General features: G+C 32.7%; 2 protein-coding genes across 2 annotated transcripts; both read left to right on the top strand.

Annotated features, from left to right (window-relative positions):
- The first annotated feature begins 6,622 nt into the window (after nt 1–6,622).
- LOC141690539 (uncharacterized) lies at nt 6,623–19,143 on the top strand. Its single transcript, XM_074495328.1, has 27 exons — nt 6,623–6,772; nt 6,872–7,145; nt 7,251–7,320; nt 7,399–7,520; nt 7,622–7,824; nt 7,904–8,061; nt 8,146–8,266; nt 8,347–8,553; nt 8,638–8,803; nt 10,785–10,847; nt 10,965–11,093; nt 11,803–11,859; nt 11,978–12,034; nt 12,123–12,161; nt 12,246–12,344; nt 12,456–12,548; nt 12,628–12,756; nt 12,897–13,010; nt 13,119–14,042; nt 14,203–14,379; nt 14,503–14,660; nt 14,748–14,754; nt 14,885–15,143; nt 15,228–15,671; nt 15,721–16,117; nt 16,195–16,330; nt 18,473–19,143. The coding sequence occupies exons 1-27, from the start codon at nt 6,623–6,625 to the stop codon at nt 19,141–19,143; spliced, it is 5,424 nt and encodes a 1,807-aa protein (XP_074351429.1).
- A 62-nt stretch (nt 19,144–19,205) lies between these two features.
- On the top strand, nt 19,206–20,114 carry LOC141690537 (uncharacterized). The gene has a single exon (XM_074495327.1). It carries the CDS (start codon nt 19,206–19,208, stop codon nt 20,112–20,114), a length of 909 nt encoding a protein of 302 aa, XP_074351428.1.
- Nucleotides 20,115–22,048: the final 1,934 nt, after the last annotated feature.

Here is a 22,048-nt window from a genome sequence, read left to right as displayed (position 1 = left end):
CCCTAAGCCTGTAGTGGCAGGGGTAACAGGAATAGTAGGAGTAGAGGGTGCAGTATCACATACTGGCATCTCAGAAGGAAATGGAGCTAACACTGGTGAAGGTGGATCTATGTCCATATCAATGGGCTCAGAAATAAGAAGTTCAGTAGTTTCCATAATCTGTGTGAAAACATGCTCTAAATCAGCAGTAACCAAGGTCTCAAAATGATACAGGTCAGTAGTAGGCATAACTGGTGTACCAACACTCAATGGTGTGATCTCCGGTAACTATGGGTGGAAATAAGTCTCTAAGTCAACAGCCAAACGATCCTCCTCACGAGGAGTCAAAACAACAGGTATCTCCTCTGTAGCTGGAATAACAGGAGAAGGTATCGAAGTCAAATCAGGTAAATTGTGCCATCCGTAGTCTGGATCACTGGATCCTCCACAGCAACAGGAGAACCAAAAACCTCATCATGAAGTGGGGAATCTGTCAAGTCAACAATAATAGGTGGACCTCTAGGTGGTGTTGGAATCTCCTGGACGGACAAATCCTCGCTATCACTAGATATCACTATATAGGCCTCAGAAGGGTCTGTATTCGAACTGGAACCAACACTCTCTCCTGGAAAAGGAGTAGGAGATCTGTCTCGAGAAGCTCTGTAGCCTGACATCTGGATCATAAAATAATAATAAGGTACCTCTAATATAGTATTTTCTTATAGAACTTTTAAGTCAAAGGGGTTATTTTCTCGCTGATCCCTATCTTATCTTTAAGCAGTATATATTCTAGTAGTTATAAAATACTCTTATCTATATTCTCTCGTATACAGTTATATCTCTAGGGTTCGTGTTCCTAGTAAATATAACTACAGCTCTGATACCAACTCTGCGACGTCCCTAAATCCACTCTTTCGTAGATTCGGGTCGCCACGATATCAAGCTTCGCACACCTGTAATATTATTACTAACCATAGCCAAATATATTATTTATTGTGGACACCGCTCCACGGATCTCAGGACCGAGTCTCTCTCACAACCTATTTATTACATAAGCCATATAAACCTATTACACGTTTGGATAGCAGCTTAACTTTATTACAGTTTATAGTAATTATATAGCAATCCTCTAGATGTTATCACCACGAATATATTCATTTCCCTTCCTTTGTCTTGGCTGATCAGATGGTCTGTCAATCTCATTCTTCACTGCTTTGGAGAAATACAAGAATAGCAAGAGTGAGCAATCGAGTGTTCAACAAGTATGAATGACTATCAGATTAAAATAATGGAAGTAGATGCCAAGAGCAATAATATTTTAAATGCCAAAGGAATATTCCACAACACATCATAATTATAACAAAGAAGCTCTTATCTGGCACAATGCCACTTGATTCAAGATTAACTGATCATTTTCCATCCCCGGTACATCAATAATGCGATCAACTATCATAGTGTATTGTCCTCCCGCGAATCTTACGCTCACCTGATCACGACTCATCGTAAGAACGTCTAACACGCACTTGCTAGCATAATAGAAGTGTTAACATCTTAACCCTCGGCTGCACTCGAGCCAAATAATACGTCCACACTTCAGACTCATCACAACAAACACCGTAGTTTAAATTTCATGTTGACCAGTATAGATAGACACATCCCGATTTATTTTTCAATTTACATCACATCACAGTGATTCAAAATCACATCACATATTCTAGTTCGAACAATAAATCGGTCTCTTATATAGTAAGGAAATTTTTTTAACATTTATATGAATGATAAATAGATAAGCTCCAAGCACAAGGATTATCCCGAATGATGAGAATAATCATGTCAAACAAAAATATCTATTCTCAAATAGATTCGAAGATGTTTGTGTAAGATCAGAAAGAAAGAATAAATGATCGATTTATAAATCATGAATTTCGGAAGGGTTCAATGAATTGATAAAAGTAGATTCTATAAAGGAATTAAATAATCGATCCAACGGATGAATCGATCTAAATTCAAGGATGATATAAACGAACATAGTCATTTATATTTGTCAGAAAGGGACTAAGGAAACTGTCCTGAATGATAGGAGTAGTCGGAAACGTAAATTTAAGTTATCATTTTGTTATAATTATGAGATTCGGCAGGGGGTCTAGAGCAGGAAATTTCATCAAAAGGGAATAATCGCCAATGAGGTCTCCAAAGTTTAAATTCGTAATATTCACCATCAGTAGGCAAAAAATATATATAAGTCATAAATAGGAAGGGAGCAGAGAAAACTTGACTTGTCTCCGTTAATAGCGTACTAGTAGTGAAAATTCACCTTTCCATGTTAAACAATTCCACTTCGGGTAATTTCTAGAATAATAAATCACATCAAAATCATTTTAGTATATATATTTCAAAATATCTTCTCTCGTAAAACATAACTCGCAATATTTATCTCGAGGAAATATTTAGTATTAAAAATGCTCAAAGAGATTTTAATGGTGCACTCACTTCCAAATATATTTAAGTATTCTTTTTTCTTTTTGGTGAAGATATATCCCAAATTATCAAATAATAAATATTCATAAATTTGAAATTTGAGTTCAATTCAATGCTATTTTAAATATCGTAAAAGCGTTGGGAATATTACCTCTCTATTATAAATATAAATACCCGCTCACTGATAATAACGAGAATTAGTTAATAACACATTCTAACGAATAGTCATTTGCTACGAGTTGTTTACTATTTAATGGTTCTCTCAAATATCGTTATTAAGGCAACATTCACGCTCATATTAAATCTTAGGAGTAATATTAATTAATCAACGTCATTTGACCCTTTTTTATTCCATTTCTATTTCTAAATGGAATTATGATTAAATTCTTTTCTTACTCCAATTTATTACAAATCTAAAATTTATTTTATTTCTTATAAAAGTAGAATCCATTAATAAATCCAATGGTATTCTTAAATCTTTTTTATCCTCCACTAATTGTTCAATCAATTAATTAATTAATATTTACACAATCTATTTTCTTTATTTATTTATCTAATAATTCATTTAATCACTCCTTTTTATTTACTTAATTATTTATTAAGTGTGAAATGACTCTGTTGCCCTCCTTCCTTCTTTCCCACCTTCATCCTCATCACTGTTATGGCGGCACCCGCGGTGGCTGCCACCCGATCACTGGCCGGTGATATTTTCCGCCGAACTCAAATTCAAAACTTCTACCCCTGTTTTTCACCCCTTTCTCGATCTGTTACTCTGCCGAAATCAAATTTTTAAAAATCTCTCTATCCTTCGCCTTTCTCTCTCTCTCGCTCTCGATCTCTCCCTCCTTCACTCTCTTTCTCTTCGTTTCTCTCTTCTCTCTTTCTCCCTTCTCTCTCTTTCTCCTTCTCCGCATCTCTCTCTCTCTTCTCGACCTCATCGCCACCACCATCGTTGGTGGTGGCTACGCCGTTTCCGGTCAACAAAAACACACACAGGCACCCGACATAAACACACACACAACACACAATACACACACGAATACGTACACCAACACAAACACAGCACATAAACACACAACACAGCTTCCCCCTTATTTCTCCATTTCCGACGACAAAACCATCATCACCGCCTCCGTTGTGGTGGTTCTGTCCCCTCTCCAGCCACCTCTCTCTCCTCTTCTCAATAATTTCAACCCCTAAATTATTACTCCTCATTTCCTATTCAAGTTTAATACATCAATATCTCTAAAATCCTAACAATTACAAAAATCCCCAAATTCACTAATAACCTTAATTTTATAAATGGGTCAACCCAAATTTGTGGGTGAAACCAAAAATAAGGCCCAAGGGGATTTTGTGATTAAAAATGACTAAAAAGATCGTTTAGTTAGGAATATATCGAAATAATCAAATAAATATAATAGCAACTTACACCCTACTAATTATGTCAAAATCCCTAAATTTGAAATCAATACCAAAATTAAGAATATAATTAATAGGCTTCAACATAATAATCAAATTAGTAGATAAAATGATCATGAGATCATTACCTTGAGTGTAGAGTGATGATCAACCCAATTTATGATCACTTCACAAATCCTTTTTATTCTTTTAATAATTTCATCAATAATCCTCCTTACTCCCTTAATTTGGAACCTCAAATATACGCTTGATCACTCCCTCTCTCACTAATTTCTTTTCCAAAGAAATCTATAATCTTTTTGTGTTAATAATCTTGATATGTAGAATTTAGGAGCTCATCTAGGTATATATACGAATCTAACTAATTTACTAACCATTATAAAATTTTAAAAGAAAACTATTTAGAAGCTTATAGTTTACTCTAGATTTATCTAATTTATTTAATATATATTATATATTAGTTTAGCACAATGTGTAACTTAATATTTATTAGCCACTTCCTTTCCAAAAATAATTCAAAACAAATAACGCTCTCTTAAAGAAAACAAATATCCATATATAAAAAAATTGAATATAATAAATACAATATTTATTCGAATAAAATGATAATTACAACCAAATTAGTATTTATTTAAAAGTTTTCCAATAATAATAAAATAATATCACGTCTCAAAGTGTAGTAGGGTAAAATATGAATAATATCTGAATATTGAGTAATAATATTCTCACTTTTAGATTTTCAAAGATATACACATTGACAATAAATTTATTTTATGGAGAATGAATATCTAACATTATTTTATAGATAACATTCCCTGAGTTCCTAATAATTAAAAGCGTCTTCGACTAATAACCGTGTACAATTGCGATTGGTATGAAAATAAAATAATAGTTAAATTTTCAATTCACGTACTTACTTTGTTATTTGCGATAAGGATAATTATTTACCTAAAATTTTTGCGGGCATTACAATTACTCCCTCCATTGACTTGCTTTTTCTTTCTTATGCTTACCACATATTTGAATGCTACTATAAAATAAAAATATATAATATAATTGGATAAAAAGCCTCATCGGAGGTTGAGCAATTGAATGAAAAGACAAGAGGAGAGTGAATGTGAATGTGCATGTAAGCCAAGACACAAGGCACATCGCTCACCCTCTCCCTGTCGGACCCTTTTGCTCTCCCTCCCATCCCTCACCTTCACTCTCTTCTGCAACCTCCCTCCCGACTTAGGTTTAGTTCGAGATGGAAGAAAATTATGCGTACTAATTATCTGTCTGTCCCATTTTAACATTTAATTATTATGTCGGAATAATGAATTTTTATGATTTGTGGATTAATTCAAAATTAATTTTTTTATGTCTTTATGCGGTTCAACCCGAGACGCGAGGAGACAGAGTAGGAGGAGCACGTTAACACTCAACATCTTAATTTTCAGGAAAGATGGACGGACTCATCAAGATTCTCTTCATTTATTAGTTATACTATATAAGTATAATATTATTATAGTATCCTTTTCTATCTCTATGATTCATCATATTATATCTCTTTCTTACTAATCTCTTTCTATCTTATTACATCACCATTTATCTTCTCAATACCATCACCATTTATCTTCTCAATACCAATCTCCTTTCCTGCCGGCGAGGTAATGTTGTTTGGCGTGCGAGTCAAGGTTGATCCAATGAGAAAGCGTGAGTATGATTGACTTGTCTCAATATCACCAACCTAATAATAATAATAATAATAATAATAATAATAATAATAATAATAATAATAATAATAATAATAATAATAATAATAATCTTTCTTTATAAAAGCTGAGTCTACCACACCATGTAGTTAGCCAATCAGAGATTTTCTCATAATTTTCAGCCAACGAGAAGCGACCATTTCAATTTCGACCAATCAAAATTCACAAAATTATTTCCTTTTTCACATACTTAACCATGATGTTAACCACCTTGAGTTAGCCTTAAATTACTTTAATTAATGTTTATACTTTTTATCATTAATTCAAATTCAAATTCAAAAACATTTCCTTTTTGACTTTTAAACATTACTTACAAATTTAACATAATTATTTCCTTTTTGAACTTTTTGCCATTACGAACAAATCTCTCATTTACAAATTTACTATTTTACAGTTTCGGATTTTCTCATTACTAACAAATCTATAATTTATAAATCAACTATAATTATATACATGTATAAATAATTATGGCATAATATGCATTAGCTTAAATCATGCATGTTTAGAATAATTTGAGTTAGCTATGATTATGACATAATATACATTAACTATGATTATGACATAATAATGTGAGACATGATTTATTCAATCTCTGGATTTGACTTTATTTTTTCATTTATTTAAAGTGTTAGATTTTTCTATATCCTTGCGTATAATTAATGTTGACAACTAATTTATATTTGTAAATAAATAATTCTTCACCATAATCAACTCAAATTAATTTGATATTTGAGAGATTTTTTATTTCTGACCACTTACACCAGATTTATGAAATCTTATGATATTTGACATTAAACAAATACAACCAATCAGAAATAAATATTATCTTCAAAAATATATTAATTGCACAATCTACTCAACGTAATTTATGCATATAATCAATGTTGACCACTATATTTTTCCTATATAAAGAGCTTTACACATATTTTGAACTCACATTAAAAAAATTCCTCTCAATAACAAACACTTTCGCTTACATCTGCATAATGCAAGGTTCTCGCTTCAGTCGTATTGCTTCTTTGACAACAGATAAGACAAGTTGGAGAATCAAAGTACGCTTGACTAGGATGTGGCCTGGATTCAACGGCACAACGGGTGACTTCAAAGGCTTGAATATCATATTCCTCGATGATGACGTAAGTACTGATTCCCACATATCGAGCACATAACTCATTAAAATATAATATATCCATATGTCATACACCAGTTTAATTAAATGTGTCTGAAACATGCAGAAAACCCACATTCATGCTTATGATGGTCCGGAATTTTGTAACGGTCAAGATGTGGAACCTACAGAAGGACATCTTTACTCGGTTTCCAATTTTACTGTTGCGGAATCTAGGTTCAACCATTCCCCAGTTAGTAATAAAAAGTGTATATTTTTCCAAAAATATACAAAGATGGAGCGGATAACAAAAGAGGATGAGATGATTCCCCGTCACAAGTTTGAAGTAGTCTCTCTTGGATGTTTGCACACACGAGTCGGTGAATCGAGAATTCTTACAGGTTTTTTTTTAGTAAATAAATTATCTAAGTTCCATTTTAAAGAAAGATAATTAAATATCCCATCTTTCTCCAAAGCAGATGTTATTGGCGTTTTTGAGGGTCCAGGTACAAATTCTTCGCGCCACACCCAAAAAGGAATAAAGAATATCTTCATGTTTGACATTGTTGACGGCAGGTAAATATAAGATGAGATACGATTTCCAACATGAAATTTTTTTTACTTATGATTTTTGGTTAATTTTTAAATTTTTAGCTTGCGAGCTAAGGTCACGGTGTGGGACAAACTTGCAGACCAATTACGTGCTGATGTAGAAAGTCTACAAGGTGATGCTCATATAATAATTATTACCGGCTGCAAAATTACAACCTACAACAGTAAGAAACATGCATCTACATTCATATTTATCATTAGATAAATATTAACAACTTATCAACAATGATTCTATTTTTTTTATCTTTGGTATATTTTTAAAAAGGTATGATGCAAATCAGTTCATATGGATGCTCGAAATACTATATAGATTTAGACTATGAAGCTGTACATGATCTACGTCGAAAGTTTTCACTCACACACGGCGCAATTGATGAATCTGAATTTATTGGAGTTAAATTTGAAGAAACCATTAAATCATATAAAGTGGGAGAGATTAGCAATTTACGGATGAAAAATATGGATGAGGTTGGAAACAAAACCTTTATACATAATTTTTTTGCACGTATAACTATGTAATAATAGTTCATATTCATATTGATTACAGATGGAAGTAATGTGTTTTTCTAAGATTGAAAAAATTGAAGATTCTATGAAATGGTGGTATTACGGCTGTGACATTTGTTCGGCCGAATTGGAGGTGGTGGATGACTTTTATCGGTGTACTGGTGAATGCAAACAGATTATCTCATATCCTGATAAAAGGTACTATTTGTCTGAATCTCACTATCCACTGTACAATATTTTTCAATTTCATAATTTCTAAAATTGGTTAATGTGCCATTCCAGGTTCCATGTTACAAGTTATGTTAGTGACTCCACTGGAACCATTCAGGTTATATTCTTTGATCGCGAGATCCGAAGGTTGACATCAAAAAATGTCTACAATATTCAAACAGTTAAGTATAATGTAAAACTTAAATGTATACAATTATATTATTGGTAAACACACATCACACATGGACTTCTTCAATCTGATTTATTTGTCAGGATGGTTCATCAAATGAGTACCCAGAGTTACTAAAGGAGTTGGAGGGAAAACAACTATCAGTGACCATTTGTTTAAACAAGAACAATTTATTGGACGGTCATTCAATATTTTTTGCCTCTGATGTTGCTGAATGTGGTGAAGCAGCAAATGCAGACTGTCCAGTTAAAACAAATGCAGAGAATATTCATGATCTTAGTTACATGGATGTAAGGATTTTTTTCCTAATTCATTAATTTTTGGTTTTTTTTAATGTTGATACAATGCATGTTGATTTATCTGTGAATATTTAGGGGTCTGGCTCCACAAAATATGAATTAACAGAGAAAGAGGAAACTTCTTCGACTAATTCTAATCCAACAAAGATGACACCAGATTCCGTCAAGTCCACAAATAAAAGATTTAGACCATCACCCAGTCATGTGGTCCTTGACGACGATGTCGTTTTTGATTTGAAAGGTCACTCCAAAAAAATTCACAAGGTAAATAAATTATCATATACTGTTCATTAAGTATATTTGGTATTCCAATCTGCTAATTCTGCTTTATCTTAATTTCAGCAAGGTTAAAAGGACACGAATGGGCAAGGAAGATCTCCTAGCATAAAGAGTTCATCATTTTAAAATAGTAGAATAGGAGGATTTTCATTATAATTAATTTGTTTCGTTACATTTCATATATGGTAATGATTTGAGTTGGATTCCTTATTTATAATATTGATTCAAGTTTTGCTTGCTTTACTTTTTCTACCAATTTTTTTTATAATAAATTTAAATAAAATATTATTTAAATTTTCTACGCTCCATTCCTAGAATTCATTATTAAATTACTTTTTTAAAATTATAGCAACTTAGTATCTTCATGATTGATAATGTCATAAATCACGCACATGATTTACTTAATATTAATATTAACTAAATCTTTTCATACAATTTCTGTCTTAGCTATAATTATAGCATAATACACATTAACTTAAATCTTGCACAAAATTTAAGCACGAAGATTTGTTTTATTTCCAACCAATCACAAACAAAAAATTCAAATTTAGTCTTAATAATCACGCGCATGATTTATTCAATATTCAGATTTGACTGTATCTTTTCGTTTATTATATTTATTAGGTATAATTACTGACATATGTATGATTAACGTAAATCTTGCGATTAATTAATGTCGATATAGTTTTCAAATTTGACTATATATTTTTGTGTGAATTAATGTGTTAGCTATATTTTCTGACAACTTTATACGACTAAAGTAAATTTTACGTGTAATTAATACTGACAACTCACCATAATCAACTCACATTAGTTACAAAAATTTTAGTGTGGTTTACAAATCTATAATTTGGGGTTTTCTCATCAGTAACAAATCTCATAGGTTATAAATCAATAAATTATGTGTCAAAAATATAGCTAACACATGTACACGACCCTTGGGTTAGCCACCATTTCAATTTCGACCAATGAGAATTCACGAAATTCTTTCCTTTTTCGGAGACTTAACCATGATGTTAATCACCTTGGGTTAGCCTTAAATCACTCTAATTAATATTTATACTTTTAACATTAATTTAAATTCAAATTCAAATTCAAAAACATTTCCTTTTTGACTTTTAAACATTACTTACAAATTTAACATAATCATTTCCATTTTGAACTTTTTGTCATTAAGAACAAATCTCTCATTTACAAATTTATTATTTTACAATTTCGGATTTTCTCATTAATAACAAATCTATAATTTATAAATCAACTATAATTATATACATGTATAAATAATTATGGCATAATATGCATTAGCTTAAATCATGCATGTTTAGAATAATTTGAGTTAGCTATGATTATGACATAATATACATTAGCTTAAATTATGCATGTTTGGAATAATGTGAGACATGATTTATTCAATCTCTGAATTTGACTTTATTTTTTCATTTATTTAAAGTGTTAGATTTTCCTGTATCCTTGCGTATAATTAATGTTGGCAACTAATTTATATTTGTAAATAAATAATTCTTCACCATAATCAACTCAAATTAATTTGATATTTGAGAGATTTTTTATTTCTGACCACTGACACCAGATTTATGTAATCTTATGATATTTGACATTAAACAAATACAGCCAATCAGAAATAAATATTATCTTCAAAAATATATTAATTGCACAATCTACTCAACGTAATTTATGCATATAATCAATGTTGACCACTATATTTTTCCTATATAAAGAGCTTTACACATATTTTGAACTCACATTAAAAAATATCAGTTAAGCATTTTAAGGACATTTTAATATCAGGCATCTTGCACTTATGGATACTTCCAATTCTCAACAAGGCAATGCATCCACGGGGGAAAAACGAAAAAGAGGTATGATCATGTTTTTGCACTTTTTAAATCCAGAATTTGACATTTTTGTATTGTGTTGGATCATAGGAAGACCAAAAAAAATTGATGTAACTGGATCTTCAAACACTTCAGTGAATGGAACGATTTCAGGTTTTGAAACTTTTTTGTCTTCTCATCTTTGTCTATTGGATGCACACATAAATGCACACATCGACAAGTACCATTACTTCATGCTAAGATGCCTACTATATTTTCCATTACTTTTAGGACAATATGCTCCACAACCATTTGTAAACACATTATTGCCGGTTTACAATAGTTTAAAACCAACACCATACAATCATCATTTCACAATTCCAGTGACTCCAAATAATATGGCTTCTATTCTTAACAGAGGTAAGTGTATAAAATGTTTTTACAAACCAATGTTCTCTTAATTATTTATACTAATTATTTATTAAATATTTAGCCAGAAAGAACTCCGTTGACCCTCGCAAGTATTAATATCAGTGTTCAGCGACCAAGACTGCAAGAAGGTAATATTTAAGAGATTTCACTTTCTCAGGATGTGAGATGTTTGATTAGTATAACATTCATACTCATAATTTAACAAATATTCATTGTATTTCTACTGTGAGCTGAAAGTGAATTATTTATAAACTTTAATCTCAATATATTGGGTTTCTTTTCCAACTTATTCGGACAATTTAGCCCACATCTATCTGCAGAATCAGGCTTGAACGTTCATAACAGTGTATCACCGACATTATACAACCATCATTATAGAATGACGCAAACTTCCAATAATTTTTCATCCTGCCCTATCAGAGGTACTTCTATGTCCCAGTGATGTGATATTTAATCTCTATTTGTTATTTATACAAATCATTTTGTGGTGTTAGCAGAAAGAAGGCCGATGATCAACATCACTAGAAATATTATTGGTGACCAACCAAAACCTCAACGAGGTAATATTCTAGGAGTTCTCCTAAAGAAAGAATTGTTAAATCTGTTTTTTTTATTTTTTATATTCATTATTGATTATATATTTTTGGCGTATCTATGTAATGTCGTCAAACTCTATCAAAATCTTAAAATACATCAGGTCGTCCTAGAAAGGTGTCTGCCAACACAACACTTGACAAAGAGAATCATTTCCCAGGTATCACAAAACTATTTTCTTAGTTTTGAAATAGATTGATAAGTAAAATATTAATACTTGGACTAAATAGAAAAATTGACAATAAAAAACAAATTAACAACTTTCCATTGCATTTCAGGAAATAATACTAGAGAAACTTCTATACTAACGTCACCTCCTCAAAAGAGACCAGTTGGTAGGATTAATATGGATTTTTCTTGCAAAATTATTAATGATTTAATATAGTTTTTTATTCTAATACAATCTAATGAATAATGATGCAGGACGTCCTCAAAAGATTACGGAGAATCCAGTTTTTACATGTATTTACTTTTCTGGTAGTTTTGTGTATGGTAGTTTTTATATAAAATTTGTGTTCTCTTTCTTTTCACATTTACTTTCCACAGCCCCTCTACGTCCTTTGTTACCGATATTACCAAGTGCAATGACATCTCACAAGCCTAATAGTACAATACAAACACCATCCACATCGCAAATGGGATTTGGTGTGTATGAATTTTTTTACATATTTACTCAAATCTGTAAAAAATCTGTTTGTTTATTTTTTTATACTTTTTATCGGTTACATAATGAAAATCTATTTCTTTATTTAATAGACCATGGTCAATTCAGTACTTTAGAAAGAGGACACTCTGGAAATGAATGTTCTTCAACAAGACGTCCAATTCTAGATATGCCGATTGGGTCAGGTATTGGTTGTACATCCAATATCAATTTGCTATTTATAATCAAACGTAATGTACTCATCAACATGAATAACTTTTACAGGAAATTCGGGAGCTCAGAATACCAACAATGAAAATACTGCATCGTTCAGTCGTTCTAAAAATCATGTTATGAATTTGTTGTCATCTTTTGATGACGCGAGTGAGTTAGCATCATGCAATGATGTGCAAGGTATTGAATCAACTGTCTATAAATTTTTCCTTTACATTTACATGTTTGGACTAATTTGAAAATATTTTATACATTGATTATTGTATAATGACAATTATATATTAGTACTTTATAGACTATTACTTTACCATGCATAGCAGACAAATCTAATGAAATTTTAAAAATATATGAAGATGATTTTATCGGTATTGACAATGACGATGTCTCCGAAGATGAAATGGATGATGATTCTGAGATGACAACTGCAAGGGGAGGTATTTTTATAATTACTACCAGCTAAGCACATGCATATTCTTTTAAGTCGTTATATAACCAATCTTATATATATTTCTAACAAGTGTCTACTATTTTACTATCATTAGATGTTCCAACTGAATATTTGAAATTAGGCCCACCACAGTATAAGTGCAAATCCTGTCATTCTATAATGTGGATAGAAGAGAGGAATAATAAATCAGCATCAGCTAAGTCTGAACCTACATTCTCAATTTGTTGTGCTGCTGGACAAATTGAGCTACCTAAGGCAAAGCAACCTCCTGCATACCTTGCTCAACTACTATTTGGAGGTCCTGAACAAAAGCATTTCCATGACCGTATCAAAGTCTATAATTGCATGTTTGCTTACTCATCATTGGGGGGTAAAGTGGACAAGTTTGTAAATGTGCATGGCGGTGGACCATTTTGTTATCGACAAGGTGGACAGAATCATCATAGCATGGGGACTTTAAAACCGGTTGAAGGTGGCAATCCACGATTCTGTCAATTGTACTTCCATGACACCGAGAATGAAGTTAATAACAGGATAAATGCAATTCAATCAAATAATGACAAAGATAGTGCAAGACCTGAAATTGTACAAAATCTCATTAGAATGTTTGATGATGTGAGTCCTTTAGCAAAAAAATTTCGGCAAGCAAGAGATCGTTTTCAAGAGGAGGAACAACCAGAACTTATGATTGTTCTCAAAGAATCCAGGTCCGTATCTGGGCGAATAAATCATATTTCACCCACTCCAGATGTTGCAGCATTGATTGTAGGCGATGAAGATCCAAATTGTGGTGAACGAGATGTTATTCTCCATCTTAAGCAGGGTGGATTTGTGAGAATAAGTTTCATACATCCTCTTTTTATGGCACTCCAATATCCAATTTTGTTTCCATTTGCTGAGGATGGCTTCCATAAAGGAATCAAGTACAGACGCACACCTGAAAATACTAATAAAAAAAGAGAGTGTGTGACGTTAAAGGACTACTATTCTTACCAATATCATATCAGACCAACTGAAGGTTAATTTTCTATATGTTTGCTATATATGTCGAAAATTATTCATGCCAATATGTTTTAGAAATCAAATAGATAATTGAACTTCAATTTTGTAACAGCCCAATTTATTGAAATATTTCTTTAATTTAATTATTTTGATTAATACATCTCACTTTTATGTAGGAATGACCTTACGATATGGTAGGCGTCTGTACCAGCAATATATTGTTGATGCCTTCTCCATTATCGAGCAATCACGTTTGTTTTGGTATAAAACTCATCAGAGTACTATCAGGGCTGATATGTACCAAAATATACGTGACCATGTAAGGAGAGGAGACGAAGATCCAAATGCTATAGGCAAGTCTTATATTCTACCAGCATCGTTTACGGGTTCGAGACGATAAATGAATCAAAACTTTCTTGATTCTCTTGCCATATGTCGTGCTATCGGACATCCAGACATATTTTTAACTATGACAGCTAATCCTAAATGGCCAGAAATTCAAGAAATGCTTGACTATACTCCTGGCCTGACTGTAAATGATGCACCAGATGTAGTTGCTCGAGTTTTTAAGTTGAAATTAGATCAATTGTTGCATGTCATCAAGAAAAAAAAATCTTTGGTCGCTGTATTGGAGGTATTTACTTTCCTATAATATGTACATTGTGTTTTATTACGTAAGTGTTTTTCTCTCTTTACACATGATTATATATAATTTGCTTAGATTGCATGTTGTTGTATTTAAAATAGATGCATTTCATCTAATCTCAAATCAATTAAAACACTTTTCATTACATACTATATTCAGCGGATCTCCAATACTTTACTTAAGTTGTGAGACAATTGTTTTTTGTATTTTAGCATTACATGTGATAGAATTTCAAAAGCGCGGATTGCCTCATGCACATATGGTGATTTGGTTGCATCCTGATAGCAAACCTAAGACCATTCAACAAGTTGATCGAATGGTTTCCGCCGAGATTCCTGACAAACAACAAGATCCTCATGGATACGATGCTGTTAAGCAATTTATGATACATGGACCGTGTGGTGAATCACACAAGTTATCTCCGTGTATAGATTCAGATCACAAAAATTGCACACGTCACTTTCCAAAAAGGTATACAGTATTAACAATTTTATATTTCATATATGTTCTCCAAAAAAATTATCTTACGTCATATCTGACTTAAACATGTTCTAGGTACTGTACAGAAACATCATTTGACGACAGTGGATTTCCCGTGTATCGGAGACGCAAAACGAATCATATTGTTCAGAAAAATGATGTGGAGTTGGATAATCGATGGGTTGTCCCCTATAATAGAGACCTGTTAGTCATGTTTCAGTGTCATATCAATATTGAAATATGCAACCATGCACGAAGCTTAAAATATCTTTTTAAATATTGCATGAAAGGACATGATAGAGCTACTATGCTACTGGTTAAAGCAAAAAAAAACACAACTACATATGTAGATCAATCCAGTTCTGAGCCTGTTAAAGCTGCCCCAATTGATGAAATTAGCCAATATTTAGATGGGCGTTATGTTTGTGCGGCGGAAGCAGTTTGGCGTACTTATGGATTTAGTATCCACCACAGGACTCCATCTGTGGAACGCCTCCCAGTTCACTTAGACCTTCAAAGGTAATGAGTCTTTGGAAAATGTTGAAAATCGTGCATTATTTCGCAAAAGCAAGTTGCAAGCATGGTTTGAAGCTAATAAAAAATATCCTTGGGGAAGAAACTTATCATATCAAGAGTTTCCTGCTAAATTTGTGTGGGATGGTAGGGGTTGTCAATGGACACCTAGAAAACAGGGTTTGGTCGTTGGTAGGTTACATTCTACATATGCCTCATCTGGAGATTTATTCTACTTGAGAATGATTCTTACCAGATTTAAAGGAGCAACGTCTTTTGCTGACCTTCGAACAGTCAATGGCGAAGTTTTTTCTACATTTAAAGATGCTTGCAATGTATTAGGACTCTTGGAAAATGATAACGAGTGGCACGAAGCAATCACTGAGAATTCTCATCATGCTACAGCGTCACAACTGCGTCAACTTTTTGTACACATTTTGGTAAACTGTCAGGTTAGTACTCCGTCCAAGTTATGGTATGATTATATTAAAAGTTTTACTCATATTTATGAAAATATGTTCAATTCCAGGTTGGTAATCCATCAAAGCTATGGTACGATCACATTGAAAATTTTACAGATGACATAACTTGGATGCGACGATGTGTTTTGAAAAATAATGACTTGGTACTATCAGAAGAAGAGATACAAAATTGGGCTTTAGCAGGTTATCATCAACATTGTTCTATGCACTATATATCAATATCGTGGTTTGTCAAACATTTATATATTATTGCATGAAAGTTCAGTCAATGGTGAATTCAACAGGTTCTAATTGTCATCACCCTCCGCTAAAATGTCTTTCATCCATGTATATTAATTAAAATAACAAATCATTAATTTTGGATAAAACTAGACTTAGCTATCTTTCAAATGATACAGGGAACTACTGCAATTATCCTTCTACATAGTAGCATTTTATTATCAAAAGTTTGGTCATTAGAAATAAGTATACCTTCATTTATGCAGCATGCCAAATTTGACATAACATAGATAAATGCAACTCAAAGAAGATAATAAGTATGTATCCGTTAAAGTTAATTAATATACCTGATGCTCAGAAGTTCCTTCTACCTTTGTAATAATATATGGAACAAGTATTATATCCTTCTACATTCTAAAAATGACTTATCTCCACTTACAAAAATTCAATGAACCAAATGTTAATTTTATTAAAAACTACTTAATTATCTTTGTAATAATATATGATACACCAATCATATCCTTCTAAATTATAGCAGTGAATTTAGATCAAGAAGGAAGGTTAGCAAATTCAGCATTTCAAAATTCTGACCACCCTTCACTAAAAATGACTTATCTACCTGTAGAAAAATTCAAATAATGAACCGTTAATTTTGTAAGTTAATAGACTTAATTCTCTTTCTAATAAGGTATAGAAAAGGTGCAACAAAATATTATAATATAGCAGTTTATTCTGTAAACTTAGTTATAACAGATTCTGCAGTTTCTGAAACTGACAAGCCTACACTAAAAAAAACAAAACTCACTGTAGAAAAATCAAAATTGCGAGCTGTTAGTTTTGAAAAAAAGTAGTCTTGCATTATGTATCTAATATCTAGGGAACAACTGTTATATTCTTCTACATTGTAGCATATTATTCTACAAAGTTGGGCCATTAACGCATTCAGCATTTGATGAAACAGTCAACACTTCACTAAAAATGACTTATCTCCCAGTACAAAAATTCAATAAATTAACCGTTAATTTTGTTCAGAACTATACTTAATTATATTTATAATAATATATGAATCAATGGCTATATCTTTCTAAATTAGAGCAATTAATTCAGATCACATAAGAAGGTTAGCAAATTCAGCATTTCAAAATTCTAACCACCATTCACGAAAAGTGACTTTTCTCCCTGTAGAAAAATTCAAAGGACAAACCGTAAATTTTGTAAGTTAATAGACTTAATAATATTTCTAATGAGTTATAAAAAAGGTGCAGTAAAATATTACAATATAACAGTTTATTCTGTGAACTTAGGTTATAACACATTCTGAATTTTCTGAAAATGACAAGGTTACACTAAGAATAACCAAAACTCCATGTAGAAAAATCAAAATTGCGAGCCGTCAGTTTCGAAACAAACTAGACTTCATTATTTTTCAAATATCTAGGGAACAACTGTTATATCCTTCTACATTTTAGCAGATTATTCTACAAGGTTGGGCTTTTAACAGATTCAGCATTTGGTGAAACAGTACACTTCACTAAAAATGACTTATCTTCCCGTATAATTTTAAAATAATAAACTAATTATTAATTTTGTTCAAAACTAGACTTAATTATCTTTCTAATAATATATGAATCGATGAATATATCCTTCTAAATTAGAGCAGTTAATTTAGATCACGCAGGAAGGTTAGCAAATTCAGCATTTCAAAATTCTGACCACCCTTCACGAAAAATGACTTTTCTCCCTGTAGAAATATTCAAATAATAAATCATTAATTTTTTAAGTTAATAGACTTAATTATCTTTTTACTGATGTATAAAATAGATGTAGAACAATTTTATGATGTAGCAGTTTATTCTTCAAACTTAGGTCATAACAGATTCTGCATTTTCTGAAAATGAAAAGCCTACACTAAAAATAACAAAAACTCCCTGAATAAAAATCGAAATTATGAGTCAAAAGTTTTAAAAGAAACTAGACTTTATTATCTTTCTACTGACATATAGAGCAACTGATAATTACATCTGCAATTAGCAGCGGATTGACAATTATGTTATATGATCCTGCATCATTTATTTCATTTTTCTTAACATGGTTTTATTTCTGCAGAACTTGAAAAGATTTTTAATTCCATTGGAAAATCTTTACGGAGTTATCCAGACATGCCTTTGCCACCTTCTCAGTTTTTTAGTGGATTTTCAAACACTCTTATTGCCGAGGAAAGGAGTTACGATATTGAAGCGGTGAAAGAAGAACATCAAAACCTGCACTCAAATCTAAATGCAGATCAAGCAATAGTATATGATGCTATTATTGATTCTGTTTATAATAAGAAAGGACATGTGTTCTTCGTCTACGGTAGTGGAGGCTGTGGCAAAACATTTTTTTGGCGTACAATTATTGCTAGACTGAGGTCAGAAAGGAAAATTGTACTGCCTGTTGCGGGATCTGGGATTGCAGCTGTTCTATTATCAGGAGGCCGAACAGCACATTCAAGGTTTAAGATTCCGCTGGACATAGATGAACAATCAAGTTATGGATTGAAAAATGGAACTGATATAGCCGAGTTGTTACAAAATACGGATCTCATTATATGGGATGAGGCTCCCATGCAAAAAAGGTATGCATTTGAAGCGGTAGATCGAGCTCTAAGGGATATAATGGGTTATGTCTCATCAGAAAATCGTCAGAAGCCGTTTGGTGGTATCACCGTAGTCTTTGGTAGTGACTTTAGACAGATCTTGCCTGTTGTGGAGAAGGGTAATAGACAAGCATCGTAAGTATATGCATTAACAGGTCTTACATATGGGATGAAATTATGCTCTTCACTTTAAAGCAGAATATGAGACTACATAGAGGTAACTCTGATGCCATTAATAATGCTATTGATGAATTTAGTAAATGGGTACTGGATATTGGTGATGGCAGACTTTCTTTTGTTGATGAAAACGACCCGAATAAAGATCCTGAAGTTTTCATTCCTGAACAGTTCTTAATTCCTCACACCAAGGATCCAATAACAGATATTGTTGACTTCGTCTATCCTGATGTTGAATGCAGTTTTAAAGATCATCAATATCTCAGAGACAGAGCTATTCTTGCTCCCACTAACAAACTGGTAGACGAAATTAATGCTCATGTGTTGGATCGAATACCTGGTGAGGAACATGTATATCTTAGTGTTGATAGCATTGACGAAGGTCCTATTGACGAGCATAGTTTAAATTCAGCTTTTCCTGTGGAGTTTTTGAATTCAATCAACATGTCTGGAATGCCTAAGCATGAGCTTAAGTTAAAAGTTGGTGTTGTAGTCATGTTAACCAGAAATATAAATCAGGTTCTAGATTTGTGCAATGGTACACGGATGGTTATAAAGAAATTATTCAAGTGGACAGTAGAATGTGAGATAATTACAGGAAGTCATGCAGGAGCTATGCATATTATTCCGAGGTTTACCACAACATCAAATGAAAGCAACTCTAAGTGGCCTTTAATATTTAAGAGGAGACAGCTACCGTTGCAAGTTTGTTTTGCAATGACGATTAATAAAAGTCAAGGTCAGTCTTTGGAAAAGGTTGGTGTGTATCTTCCCAGTCCTACTTTCTGTCATGGTCAGCTTTATATTGCTCTCTCACATGTCACTTCACCGGCTGGTCTTCATATCCTCTTAGGCGACGGAACTACTGAAAAGAAATATAGTACAAAAAATATTGTGTACGAGGAAGTTTTCTACAATTTACCCAAGATGTAGTATTTTAATGTCATTATCTAAAATATCAAACCCACACTTTTTTAAAAGATGAAACCCAAATTTAATCGTGATCATTAGTTTTTCAATTTTTTAATGTGATATTTTGTCTAAAATTTATTTCACTTAATCATGTAAAGAGTTTCATAATTTATCTTCCAAAAGTAGATGTATTAAAATAAGAAGTATGTCATCCTTGCAATTTTAAATATCATCTAATGTCTAATTTTATTTTACTTCACTATTATCTAATGAGTTTATTAATGTTTTTTCACGTCAATTGTTAGAACTAACTTTTTTTTACGTAATTACAATAAAAAAATATTATAAAAAAACCCTCGGGGCCTCGGTGCGAAGCACGGGCTACATACTAGTAATAATAAAACGTAGTGTTGATGCTTCTTTCGCTGCTACTGGTTACGCTTCTACTGATTATGTTGTTAGTCGCCACGAGCGTAAACGAGGTTTCTTTTTCTTTCTATTCATTTGTATATATTAAAGTTGGTTCAAATTAGACCGCAAACTAAGAGAATACAAAGATTCTACACCACATATTTATTTTATGCATGCAACAAGTGTAGAATCTTTGTTTCTCACAGGTCAATCCCTTTTATATATTATGTTAGATGCTCATAGTAAACTATCCAACAGTCTGTAGTTTGAAGTCACTAATGCCTATATTAGTTTGTATTTCAACCAAAAGCTAAGATATGTATGTTTATGAATAATGAATCTTGTATGTGTCTTTATGATTTTGTGGGATTTAAGTCTAATTGTAAAATTGATTAAATATCATTATTATGTGAGAGAGGTGATGAGCATAGTTGAAGAGTCATCTAAGCGTTCTAAGTCAGAGATGACGCTTGAATTTGGTGACCCAGACCTTGAAAATTTGAAATTTTCTCAGGATGATCCTCTGGTTATCACTCTGGTAATTGGAAATTGTCCTGTTATGAGGGTCCAAGTAGATAATGGAGCTTTCGTGGATATTCTATTTCATGACATATTCATAAGGACGGGCTACAATGATTCTCAACTAAATCCATCTGATGCACCCATCTACGGGTTTAATCACATGGAATGCAAAGTCGAAGGAGCAATACAGCTTCCTGTAACTATCAGGGAAGAGCCCAGGGAGGCCACGCAGATGTTGAACTTTCAGGTTGTTAAGACAGTCTCTACTTACAATGCTATCATGGGTAGAACATGAATCCATGCGTTTAAGGCCGTGCCCTCAACCTACCACATGGTACTAAAGTTCCCAACTAGGAATGGTGTTGGGAAAGTAAAAGGAGATCAAAAAATGGTCCGCAATTGCTATGTTGCGGCACTTAAGCCCAATGGAACCGGGGGAAGGTCCTCCCAATAGAAGACATGGATGTCTGTGAGGATGACGAACTGCGAGGAAAGCCAGCTGAAGATTTGGTCCCAATTTCCCTAGACCCCTTAGACCCGGAGAAGGTCATGTATATTAAGGCATCCTTGGACAAGCCCTTGAAGGGCCAAATGACAACTTTCCTACAAGAGAACAGTGATGTGTTTGCTTCGACAATAGTTGATATGCCTGGGATTAACCCAAACCTTGTAACTCATAGGTTGAATTTTGGCCCGACTCGAAAGGTTGTGAAGCAAAATAAGAGAACTTATGCCCCTGATAGGCTAGAAGCCATTAAACAAGAGGTCGAGAAGCTTTTAGAAGCTGGATTCATTGAGGAAGTGCATTTCCCTGAGTAGTTGGCCAAACCCGTGATGGTTAAGAAGGCCAATGGGAAGTGTAGGATGTGCATCTACTTCACTAACTTGAATGATGCTTGTCCTAATGACTGCTAACCCTACCAAGGATTGATACCCTGATCGATGCAACTGCTGGACACGAGATGTTAAGTTTTATAGATGGATTCACCGGTTACAATCAGGTTAAAATGCACATATATGAC

The sequence above is a fragment of the Apium graveolens genome, chromosome 10 (assembly GCF_009905375.1).
Source record: "Apium graveolens cultivar Ventura chromosome 10, ASM990537v1, whole genome shotgun sequence".
Lineage (NCBI taxonomy): Eukaryota > Viridiplantae > Streptophyta > Magnoliopsida > Apiales > Apiaceae > Apium > Apium graveolens.
The sequence above is the reverse complement of the archived record's forward strand: the minus strand, read 5'-3'. Positions and strand labels throughout refer to the sequence as shown.

What these genes read in the sequence shown, in the direction of transcription:
- LOC141690539 (XM_074495328.1), top strand. Translation starts at nt 6,623, where the DNA reads ATGCAAGGTTCTCGCTTCAGTCGTATTGCTTCTTTGACAACAGATAAG. An exon ending in GGCTTCTATTCTTAACAGAG is followed by an intron (nt 11,094 to 11,802) that starts GTAAGTGTATAA and finishes AAAATACATCAG; the next exon opens with GTCGTCCTAGAAAGGTGTCT. An exon ending in AGATATGCCGATTGGGTCAG is followed by an intron (nt 12,549 to 12,627) that starts GTATTGGTTGTA and finishes TAACTTTTACAG; the next exon opens with GAAATTCGGGAGCTCAGAAT.
- LOC141690537 (XM_074495327.1), top strand. Translation starts at nt 19,206, where the DNA reads ATGAGACTACATAGAGGTAACTCTGATGCCATTAATAATGCTATTGAT.